General features: G+C 43.7%; 1 protein-coding gene across 1 annotated transcript in view; it reads left to right on the forward strand.

Moving 5' to 3' along the window:
* LOC311137052 (contactin-1a-like) overlaps positions 1 to 12,507 on the forward strand; it is a 128,994-nt gene that overhangs the window by 85,237 nt on the left and 31,250 nt on the right. Inside the window, exons 4-11 of the mRNA XM_084171360.1 lie at positions 6,217 to 6,343; positions 6,702 to 6,877; positions 7,493 to 7,588; positions 9,067 to 9,170; positions 9,466 to 9,568; positions 10,975 to 11,074; positions 11,253 to 11,434; positions 11,779 to 11,903. Coding sequence (XP_084027486.1) covers positions 6,217 to 6,343; positions 6,702 to 6,877; positions 7,493 to 7,588; positions 9,067 to 9,170; positions 9,466 to 9,568; positions 10,975 to 11,074; positions 11,253 to 11,434; positions 11,779 to 11,903 — 1,013 coding nt within the window. The remainder of the gene's footprint in view (positions 1 to 6,216; positions 6,344 to 6,701; positions 6,878 to 7,492; positions 7,589 to 9,066; positions 9,171 to 9,465; positions 9,569 to 10,974; positions 11,075 to 11,252; positions 11,435 to 11,778; positions 11,904 to 12,507) is intronic.

Genomic DNA, 12,507 nt, shown 5'->3' on the forward strand with positions numbered 1-12,507 from the left:
CGGCACAAAATACGATGGAAGTATGTCTGTCTCATATAATGTAGCTCACAAACAATGGAAGTATGTCAAGGCCATTGGGCCTCAGTACTCCCTAGTCCCCAGTTCAGGCCTTTCATCAACCCACAGCGTGGTGGTGGTTGAAACACAGTAGAATGTTATCTGCCTGTCAGGATGGGTTAACAGACTGGCACTGACCGAGACGGCGTCCCAAATTACACCCTATTCCATATATATAGTGCACTGCTTTTGACCAGTGTCCATAGGGTATAGGGTGCCATTTGAGACTGAACCTGGATGTTCCCCACTCATTGTTGTTGGCTGTAAAGGACAGAGCATAATGAAATGTTGTCTGGAGGTCATGTTAACGTTTACCATATCTATTCTGGGGATCCTTCTGCTGTAGCAGATGATGATGCATGTTCCTCCACAACAATACATGATGATCTGGTTAATATCCTGACATTACGATGATGATGAGGAACCTTAGGAAATTATTTATTTGTCAGATATTATGTTGCCATGGTGTATGTACTGTCTGCAATGGGAGTTGTAATAATACTGTTATCTAGATGTATTATGCTATTGTAGATGGAATGCATGATGTTGGAAAGTCCCACAGTTCATCAAGTTGTAATTGACAAAATGTAAGTTAGTTGAGCAGAGCTTGGCCATGAAGAAAGAGTATTACATTATAGTGATGTATTATTGGTTTTCTGCAACAACAACAAAAAACGGGGTATTGTGTGTGACAATAAAACATTATAAGTATTATTATTTTCTTCCTTTATGGAGAAAATAAAATGGGTGACTAACTAGAATTGCCAGATTATGTGGAAATATGTTGGTTTCACGGCTTCTGTTTGGATAAAACGCATGGATAATAATACAGATCTTTATAGAAATAACACCAATTATTAACTGTTGAGCTATAGAAAGCATTTCCATTGACTCTAGTCACGTTTGTGGTGCATTTGGAAAATGTAACACTCTAAGGTGACTCCTTGTCATAGAAATATAGGTGGCCTCCTAATTATCTATAGACAAGGTCAGGGACCTGCAATGGTTAATTTATTGTGTGCTGTCATAGTGTACAGGGTATGCATAGACACCACTATTTATGTATTCCCCTCACCCACTACCATATTCCCTCACTAACCAACCAGGGACAGTCAGTCAGTGAAGGGTGAATTGAAATTATTTTGTTAGAGGAGAACATGTTGTGATGCACGGTGAGTTGTTTATTATCTCCTAGATATTATCTCTCACTTTCTCTCGCTCTCTCTCTCTCTCTATCTCGCTCTCTCTCTCTCTCTCTCTCTCTCTCTATCTCGCTCTCTCTCTCTCTCTCTCTCTCTCTCTCTCTCTCTCTCTCTCTCTCTCGCTCTCTCTCGCTCTCTCTCTCCTCTCTCTCTCTCTCTCTCTCTCTCTCTCTCTCTCTCTCTCTCTCTCTCTCTCTCTCACTTTCTCTCGCTCTCTCTCGCTCTCTCTCTCTCTCTCTCTCTCTCTCTCTCTCTCTCTCTCTCTCTCTCTCTCTCTCTCTCTCTCTCTCTCTCTCACTTCTCTCTCTCTCTCTCTCTCTCTCTCTCTCTCTCTCTCTCTCTCTCTCTCTCTCTCTCTCTCTCTCTCTCTCTCTCTCTCTCTCTCTCTCTCTCTCTCTCTCTCTCTCTATCTATCTCACTATTTTTTCACGGCCTCTCGCGTTCCCTCTCTCATGGATGACAATTGGCGTATCGACCGCGGGGGATCAAATTGGGTATGCTTTTGTGAATGTCACAGCAGGTGTGCAAGAATAAGGGACCAGTCTGCCTTCTGTGTATGTGTGTCTGCGAATGTAGCAGCAGAGGTGTGCAAGATGAAGGCCCCCTGCATCCATGTAAACCCTAGGACATATTTATGTTATCTGCACTCTGTGTTGTGCTGTGTTAATGCATGCATAGCACGCTGCATGATTTAGGGCCTACAGTAGATAGGTTTCCATTGACCCAGGTTTAATCGACAAAAGCAATGTTGCGAGAAAAAAATACTACGTATAATAGGTTAATTTATATACGTATATACGTGTAATGGAAACGGCAGATATAGGAGAAATGTTCTAAAGATCGTCAACATTTTTACAGTTCAACAGAGGTGTTTTTTCATTTTGTCTAACTGTCTTTATTGATGATGGGAACTATGTTTTTTGAATACATGATTGCCAAATAATTCTGAAGGTATGTGGGGTACGAGATGTCATCACGTAGGCCTAACTAAAAAGCTCCACTCCACGTTGAACTATAAATGCCTACTGCTTGCAAAATCAAAATCAACATTTGCAATCCTTGTCCTGACTTTCAAGAATGCCTGAATTGCTTCACCTTGCTTTTCTGGTTGACCTGATTCAAGTTTCACCATCTAATTATTTCAGATCTACAGCGCAAGTTTCACCATGGCACAGCCCGTGGCAATATGTTGGCACATGAGAATTATTAGAATATGGCAAATATTAGTCAATTATTGTATTCTATCCATGCTGGCTTTCATGGCCTACCTGAGACATGAAACAGATAGGTGGGAGGGCATACAGGCTGTCACCAATTTACGAATGCGCAATTTGCCTAAATGGAAACACTTCAACCACTTGATTTATATTAGACACAGTTTTTTGTTTGTGTGTGACGTCATTACGTCCAGCAGTTTTTATAGACACAAGATAGTTCAATGGAAACATGTAACAAGCAATTATCTCTCTCTCTCTCTCTCTCTCTCTCTCTCTCTCTCTCTCTCTCTCTCTCTCTCTCTCTCTCTCTCTCTCTCTCTCTCTCTCTCTCTCTCTCTCTCTCTCTCCCTCTCTCTATACACATGCACCATACAGTATGACCATGCACATCTCTATTACTGAATATGATTCATATTAATATATTCTTTGTGATGCAGTGATACCCAATGCACACTACAGTAAACCTTCCCCGGTGAGGATTTGGCTAGCAACAAAGCGCTAGCCATGTTTCACTCACAGGCATGGCATGGTGAATATCTCCCAGAATGCTGCAGTAGAGATGCCCTCAGGATACAGTACATATGTTCACTGTCCCACTTGGCAACAACCAATTTGTTCATGCAAACAAACAAATAAACCAACAAATAGACACCCAGATAAACAACTGTCTGGGAGTCTGGGAGTTAACTGCATGTTAGCTTGTAGCTCGCCTAGTTATGTCTGTATTGTGCATTAATGACATTTACAAAGAATATCACAATATGCATAAACATGTGCAACACTATATAGCTCACATATCCATTGTGATATGTGATGAAAACAAAATAATTAGTGAGTTTCCCCACAGGCTGGGAGACCCGTGTGACATACACTGCACTTGCACTGTCACCATTCTCTACAGTATTATAATGTGTTGTAGCTTATTAATAATCCAAATTCACGCTGGCTAAACGTTTTCCTAATATAATACCTCATTGATGAATAATAGATGTGTCATTTCATTAGAGGCTCTGATGCCAGGAAGGAACGAAAGAATGAAAGGAGGAATATAAAAGCTTCAGACGAGACCAGGATCCTGGATCAGGAGAGAGCTGTCAATTTACATTCAAATGAGTCCCAACAGGTTTGTGTTGGTATTGTTCCAGTCTAGGGCAGACAGTGTTGATGAATAGAGTCCTGTTGTCTGATAATAAAGTCCAGAGGAAGGCTCTTCTCTTCACAGCAGGGCCCAGGAGAGAAAAGGTTGTGTGTGTGTCAGTGTGTTTGTCCATTGACTGCTGGGGACATGGTTGCCTACCCCAAAAAGCTTTATACGCCTTTAACGGAGTCACCCAGCCATCGCTGCCACAGCCAAGTCATGCCAGAAGATGAGACAGAGAGGGGGATCGAGAGTGAGAGAAGGAGTGTCTGAGACGCTGAGAGACACACATAATAAGAGGAGGAGAGAGAAAGACAAAGAACAATATTGAAGTATTTCAAGAGGGAGTGTGAGAGAGTAGGTATACAGGAAGTAGGGAACAGAGAGATGAGAGAGATGGAGACAGAGAAAAACAGCCTTTGTTTGAGCGAGGGAAGGAGAGAGACAGAAAGCTAGTGAGAGAGAGAAAGATAGAGGCTATTGATGTTTTTTATTGAGACGTCCTCAATCAATTGAGAGAGTGATAGAGGCAGAATAGCGAGACGGTCGAGGAAGAGAGAAAGGCAGCAATAACCAATGAGAGAGGAGAGAGAAATCATGTGAGAGGGAAAGGGAGAGATAGAGCATCAATACAGATGTGGGAGCATCAAGGTCCCTGGTTTCTGCAGGCTGTGGGCCTCATGTGGTCTGTTTAGCACTCCTCTCTACCATCTGTCACTTCACATAGTAAAGTCAGGGAGTGATGAACGCACACGCATTACTTTACGATGACTAGCATTTCTTTCACAGGGCCAGACAGGCCTGTGTGTCGATTTCAGCTCTGTTCCATACGGTCACTGCTCTTCTCCTCTTCTCCCTCCTCCTCTCTTCTTCCCTGAACACTGTTTCTCACTTAACTTACCTCCATGCCCTGTTTATGCCAGAGCATGTGTAATTCTCTCTCTCTCAAGCAGCAGTCATTCCAAATGGTTGGTACTAGGCCATCAAGCTATGTCAGTGTCAAGCACTTACACATTGTCCTTGTGTTGGAGTGTGTGTGAGCTTCATTCCTGTCCATTGCAATTGTTTTCTTATATTTTCTGAAGTATCTGATAAAATCATATTTTCTAAAGTCCAAGGTTCTCCCTCTCTTTCATTCTCATTCTCTGTCGCTCCCTCTCTCTCTCTCGTTCTCTCTCTCGCTCTCCCTCATTGTCTCTCTCTATATCTCTCTCTCTCACTGAGAATGAAGACTTATAATAGCAGTAAGGCACCTCAGGGGTTTGTGGTATGTGGCCAATATACCACTGTTAAGTACTTATGCACGAAGCAACGCCCTTAGCCGTGGTATATTGGCCATATACCACAAACCCCTGGTGCCTTATTGCTATTAAAAACTGGCTATTACAACGTAATTAGAGCAGTAAATAAGTAGTGTTTTGTCATATCCGTGGTCTACTGTCTGATATACCACAGCTTTCAGCCAATCACTATTCAGGTCTCGAACCACCCGGGTTTATAATAAGACATAAGCATTTTTGCTGTCAGGATATTGTGAGAATATGAATCCTTTGTCCTGGGTTTGTAAAGGTGGCAGTTAGCGTGTATTTCTTATATTTTTAGAGGAATTAATCTTCAGGGAATCTTTTAGAGGCATTGCTTGCCTATTTAGACAGATGAGATAAGTGCAGGATGTGTGTGTGTGTGTTGTGGTGTGTGTGTGTGTGTGTGCTCCTCAGTGACAGTGGCATAGAGGTGACAGATGTGCTTAGAGAGCGAGATCACACACACACACACACCTGAATGCACAGTCACGATCTGAGAGAATAATCAGCGTCTCAGGAACATTTAGCCTCATTGGTTATTCATTGCCTTGTCTTGCATTGCGTTTCTGTCTTAATCATGGGCGCTTTGTGATGCCTGTCTTTTTTAATGACTAATTGGATCTAATTATCCAAGTGTGTTTGTGTGTGTGTGTGCATGCATGCATGCGTGGCGCGTATGTTTTGATTGTGTGTGTGCATTCGTGTGTGCTTGCGCACGCACGTGATCTCGTTATCAATGTGTGCTGACACCGTTGTTAAAGTCAGGTCGAATGAGGCCAGGCATTTCCATCAAAGAGATCTCTCTCTGGGTTTAGCTCACTAACTGCTTGTCTTGTCAGCTCTGAATATTATGTTAATGGTATCTGAAAGGGGTTGGGTTAAATGTTTATTTCCAATTTAAGATTGGTATTAGCTTCCGACAATAATTGAACCAATGGGAGATGGTTCTGCGTATAGTAGGTTTGCCACCTGACATCCCTGTCAGAAGATATACAGTACTAAGAAATACCAAGGGTAGGAGCCAGGTTGCTGGGAGTAGAATGACATTACACCATGTTGTTATTTTACTGCAAGAATGCATTTAATCATTAACAAATGTTTTCTTCGTGAAAGAAAATAAACTCAACTTCACATCACTTACTCACACGTCTTTTCCCGAGACCTGTGTCTTAGTCATTAGGCACTAAGCGAAAGAAAATTAACTGTAACAGGAAGGGACTATCCTGTCCATCTGTCTATCTGACCTAGTAGGTCCTGATTCATTCACCCTGTTTGTCTGTCTGTCTCTTTCCTCTCAGACGATGCTACAGGTTACGGCCCGGTGTTTGAGGATCAGCCAGTCGAAACCATCTACCCCGAGGAGTCGCCTGAGGCCAAAATCACCATGAGCTGTCGAGCACGAGCCAACCCACCTGCCACATACCAGTAACATATGCTCTGCTCTCCTCTCTCCTCACCCCCTTAAATACCACCTTCTGTGTGTGCTGTACTGTATGTCCCCCATCACTTGCCATCTCTCTGTCTTTCCTCAGCATGATGTCCTGCACAGGGCCAAGTCTGGAGGTCCTAATACATGACCTAAAAGGACCTTAAAACATTCAGGCCTCATTCGCCATGCAATTCATGAAATGTGGAAAAATGAATTGTGATAGATGTTTAAAATGAACTTGATTTTCTTCTTCTTCTTCTTCTTCTTCTTCTTCTGCTTCTTCTTCTTCTTCTTCTTCTTCTTCTTCTTCTTCTTCTTCTTCTTCTTCTTCTTCTTCTTCTTCTTCTTCTTCAGGTGGAGGTTGAACAGCTGGGAGATAGACCTGGACGGTGATAACCATTACACCATGGTCGGGGGCAACCTGGTCATCTCTAACCCCATTAAGAACAAACACGTTGGGAAGTACTCCTGTGTGGCCTCCAACGACTACGGCACCGTGGTCAGCCGAGAGGCCGGCGTCCAGTTTGGATGTGAGTGGATGAAACACTGGGGCGTGATCGGATCCACCGTTAGTCGTTATGTAACACATTATCATAGGCAGAAAGGATGGAAGGACTTTTTTTTTAACAGCCCCTCAGGCAAGTGCTATGCTTTCATGCCTATATTAGTAGAGCTGTGATAGGGACTCGGGAGGGAGGCGGCAGTGCCACATCATAACAACTTTGGAAATGAAATTTGAATGGTCAAACTTTCGAGTGTGGCACGAGACGGAATCACTTCTGCTGAATCAATAGTTAGTTCCCTCCCTTTGAAATAGGACAGTTGCAAATTACAAGCCTGCTAGCTAAAGTAATGCAGGTCCTGGTTTTAAAGTGGTTTTGAGCTAGGAGGTAGGACAGGGTTTAAGAGGATTGGAGGATAAGTGTTATTACATAAATGAGGTGAAGGAGAGCATGACAGTGGATTCTCCAGGCTTGTTAATGAATCTGAACTCTCTGTCTTTCTCTTCTCTCGCCCCTTCCTCCTCTCCCCCATCACTCGCTCTCCCTCTTTCTCCCTCTCTCTCGCTCTCTCTCTCTCTCTCTTGCTTCCACCCCTTTCTCTCTGTCTCACTCTCGCTCACTCTCTCACGCTCTCTCCTCCAGACCTGGACTTCTTCTCGTCTGAGGAAAGAGAGGCGGTGTACGTGAAGGAGGGGCAGGGGGCAGTCCTGCTTTGCGCTCCTCCCCCACACTACCCAGGTAGGTGCTAAAGTTAATTCTCTGATGCTAGGCTATTTCTACAGCTAATGCTAATACTACACACAGCTTGTGTCTTAAGACATGTCTTCAAAAATGTATCTTAAAATGTCTTAAGATGTCTTGAAAAGTATCTATGTCTTAGTTGAAGTGTCTCAAGACGTCTCAACTTAATGTCTCAAGATGTGTCGAGACATCTTAAGACAAAGTGTGATGGCTGGGTATGAACGCTCTCGTGCTACGTTAGCGCTATAGTCTGTAGCATTGCACTTGTTACATGTGTCTCTATTCCAGTATTAAATCCAACAGTATGTTACGACTCAGGCAATTAACCCAGATAGTCATAACAGTGAAAAATCAATGAAAGTATGCCCCCTGCTGGTGACTGGCAGTACTCCTTCATGAGGCTGCTTCTGTTCTGACATATTGCAGGCTATATTCTCACACTGTAGCCCTGAGCTGAGTTTTACACTTCTAGTCTCAGTCTAGTCTCAGTCATTTCATAAAGTAGCTTTGTATTCTTCATCAAAGGTACTTTACACTAATCTGTTCAGGTTTTCCTCTCTGAGTCTCTGAGTCGGGCGTGTTTCTTGGCCCTATTTTGTTCTCCTTTATTTCTCTATTTCTTCATCTTTGATCTTTGTTAAATAAACGTATTTGGTATCAAACGGGAGCTCCACTAGAATTTTGTACAGCAGATGTGCATGTTCATGGTTATGCAAATTATTCCAACCAAACCATTCTGTGAAATAATGGTAACGTTTTTCAGCTGCTGCCGCGGCTACAGAATGACAGTTCCTCAGTGAGAATTGTCCTCTTTTCATAGCGTCATGACAACAGTTTGATTGTTCATTGTTAGCTTTCATTTTGAAGGTCAATACCCGCTTGTGTAATGAATCCCTAAACAAACCCCAAATAAAGCATTTTGATATTCATATTTCACATTTATTCAGAGAGAGAGAGAGAGAGAGAGAGAGAGAGAGAGAGAGAGAGAGAGAGAGAGAGAGAGAGAGAGAGAGAGAGGTTTGGGTCAGCATGATAGTATGGTTTGGGTCAGCATGATAATGTGGTTTGGGTCAGCAGGATAATGTGGTTTGGGTCAGCATGATAATGTGGTTTGGGTCAGCATGATAATGTGGTTTGGGTCAGCATGATAATGTGGTTTGGGTCAGCATGATTGTGTGGTTTGGGTCAGCATGATAGTGTGGTTTGGGTCAGCATGATAGTGTGGTTTGGGTCAGCATGATAATGTGGTTTGGGTCAGCATGATTGTGTGGTTTGGTGTGAAAATAGTATAAAAAAATAATATAAGAGCCAATTCCTCAGCCTCTCTCCTCGCTCGGCTCCATATTGGCACTCCATCCCTCCCCCATCTCCTCTGTATTTGACTGACAGATTCAGGCTTGATTGAAAGGTTGAGGGTTGATTGACAGGTTGAGGGTTGATTGAAAGGTTGAGGGTTGTGTATCTTTTCTCCATAGACGAGCTGTCATTCCGCTGGATTCTGAATGAGTTCCCTATCTTCATCATGCTGGATAAACGTCGATTCGTCTCCCAGACTACAGGGAACCTCTACATCTCTAAGGTGGATTTCAGAATGTGTCTTTGACTGTCTGCAATGACACCCTATCATTTCACCCTACCACACTTTTTGACACCCTACCTGGTCAAAAGTAGTGCACTATCTAGGGAATAGGGTGCCATTTCTGACACACATTTGAACTTTTTTGAGTGATGCTCACAGTTTATAGAAATTTAATAAATGCTGAATTTACAGCATCAACATTTTCACATAAAAACACGCAGTTACAAACATGTATTACATAATACAGGACATAAGATCAAATATGTTTACATAAATTGTTTATGTCTTTCACCAGGTGGACTCATCAGACAGTGGCAACTACTCCTGCTTCGTCTCCAGTGCATCCATCGCCAAGAGCGTCTTCAGCAAGTTCATCCCCCTCGTCCCCCTGGCTGAACGTTAGTTCCTGTTTTTCAGTTCCTGTTTTAACTGTCCTATATGTTGAGATAGGAATCTATTCAGCAAAGATTCCTGTCCCATCGTATCTAATAGTATGCACATACCATGACCTATAATAAAGTTATTGTTACTGGAAGATTTCAGTGATCACACAATTGCCCACTTTTTGTTTGGAAGATATGAATCTGTTCAGTGAAGATGGGCACCATATTAACCAACAGTATGTGAGATCATTATCAAGGTGTTAGATATCACACAATTGCCTACTATTTGTAGTATGCTTAGGGTAGTAGAGTTGGTCCATCTTGTGACCTGTGAACCACATATGAACATTGATAAAGAGAGGTCGCTAGCAGGCGAGAACCCAGACAGTCTCCATCTCCGGAGTTGGAGTTTCAGACCACAGTTGAACTGTTGAGAGAGAGCCAGGTAGCTTAGTGGGTAAGAGCGTTGTGCCAGTAACCGAAAGGTCGCTGGTTCTAATCCCCGAGCCGACTAGGTGAAAAATCTGTCGATGTGCCCTTAAGCAAGGCACTTAACCCTAATTGCTCCTGTAAGTCGCTCTGGATAAGAGCGTCTGCTAAATGACTAAAATGTAATGTAAAATGTGTTGATTATGAATGTGGGAAAGGCTTGAGGAGAGAAATAATTGAGATAGAGATGAAGAGAAGGCAGCAGCTTCACTTTCCTCAAGAGTTCATAAGTGATTACTTGTTTGTGATGTACTCTTAGTTGGTCCTCCTCGTTTGCTGAGTTATGCTAACATTACCTAGTACCAACCGAGCAGATGAATTAACACAAACGAGCATGTTCTTAGCCTGGTCCCAGATCTGTTTGTACTCTCTTGGCAATGCCTATGGTCATGTCATATTTGGCAATTACAAGCATGACGATTACCCAAGGAGTTGGCTATAGCACAAACATGGTAGGGAACAAGCTAGCATGTTGTGTTCTAGTTGAAAAGGTTGTAGGGGAGTACCGTAGTTTACCCGGCAACACTTCATGCTTTGTCATGCATATGTTTTATTATGACTACATTACTACAACACCACAGGGGCCTCTGGCTGTGTCATGGCCCATATTTAGCACTGTATTGTACACTCATCCTGGAGGGCAGACTGAGCTGGAAACACTGTGTGTGTGTGTGTGTGTGTGTGTGTGTGTGTGTGTGTGTGTGTGTGTGTGTGTGTGTGTGTGTGTGTGTTGCAGCATAGCTAACGTATCCAACCTGACAGAACCGTTTACAATAAAGCACCTCCAACCATGCATCACCTTGTCTGTACACAGAGTTAACTAACATAACATATTGTTGCTGCTCTAAGTTATTCTGCCTCCGAGGGGGTGTTATGAATAAACAGGTGACTCACGTCCAGTTGTTTCTATTTCCTGTTTCTCCACCAACCAGGTCCAATCAGGAAGTACCCTGCTGACATCAAAGTCAAGTTCCCAGACTCCTACGCACTGGTGGGACAGAATGTCACACTGGAATGCTTCGCCCTGGGAAAGTAAGTCTGGTTATAGCCAATGCATTGCTACAAGTACATTTATTAGAGAATCACTTATACTAGGTATCCTAGGTCAGACTTAGAGTATGAAATGGTTTATTGTAATACAGCTGTACTATAGATTCCCATGACACTCTTCTTTTCATTCTTCTCCCTTCCCATCCCTCTCTCTCCACAGCCCCATCCCTCAGATCCGCTGGAGGAAGATGAACGGAGAGCTGCCGTCCAATCACGACATCAGCATGGCGGGGGCCCACCTCCACCTGTACAACGTGCAGTATGAGGACGAGGGGACATACGAGTGTGAGGCCCTCAATTCCAAAGGGAAGGACCGGCACAAGGCACACCTCTCTGTAGAAGGTAGGGCTCTGTCTCTAGTCTTCTAATACCGTATATATTCTCCAGCTTTGTAGTTGCAACTCAATGACTTCCAAATTGTTATGATTTAACACCTTTTCTCTCGGGCCTCATTTGAGTTGTGCAGGTAGCCTAGTGGTTAAGAGTGGTGGGCCAGTAACCGAAAAGTTGCTGGTTTGAATCCCCGAGCTGACTAGGTGAAAGATCTGTTGATGTGCTCCTGTAAATTGCTCTGGATAAGATTGTCTGCTAAATGTAAACATTTTCATGCATTGATGTTGAGCGCTGATCTCAAGTTAGGATTTGGGCCTTACACTGTCTGTTTTCCTCATCTCACTCTGTTCCAGCATTCCCGGAGTGGACAGAGTCCATCAACAGTACAGAGAAGGACATCAGTAGTGACTATACCATGTCCTGTGTGGCTAGCGGCAAGCCCAAACCCCACGTCCACTGGCTCAAGAACAGCTATGCCGTAAGAGAACTTTCACATACCCTTTTCACACTGCTGAGCTGAACAGAGCCGAGCCAACCAGAGCTGTGCTGAGCTGAACAGAGCCGAGCCAAACAGAGCTGTGCTGAGCTGAGCTGGCCTGGTTTAGCACCCATCATAGTTGCAGGAACCGTACTGGAAAAAAACATATGAAGACAAAATATCTGAGCCAGCACAGTGTGGTTGGGGTTGGCAATATAGTGTGAATCAGGCAATAGTGCTCCGTCAGCTATGGTGGATGCGTAACCAGGCCTGCTCAGTACAGCTTGATTTGTCTCGGCTCGGTTCGGTTGAGTCGTGTGAAAATTCCTATAGTGTTCCAGCAGGTCCCTTAGTTAGAAAAACACTACCCTCTCTGCCAAGGCCAGCAGCCAGCATCAGGGTGGCACAGTTGTGACAGGCCGCTGGCAGGGGTACTCTGAATAGTCTGAACACAGGGCACAGTCAAGACTCAGGAGAAGGTAGCTCTTGTTGTGTCTCAGAGGGTGCCAGTGTGGAGAGGAGAGAGGAGAGAGGGGAAAGGAGAGGAGAGGAGGAGAGAAGGCAAGAGAGGAGAGATGAGGGGTCCTGTGTGGCTCAGTTGGTA

Source organism: Coregonus lavaretus (genome assembly GCF_964263955.1).
Source record: "Coregonus lavaretus genome assembly, chromosome: 11".
Taxonomy (NCBI): Eukaryota; Metazoa; Chordata; class Actinopteri; order Salmoniformes; family Salmonidae; genus Coregonus; species Coregonus lavaretus.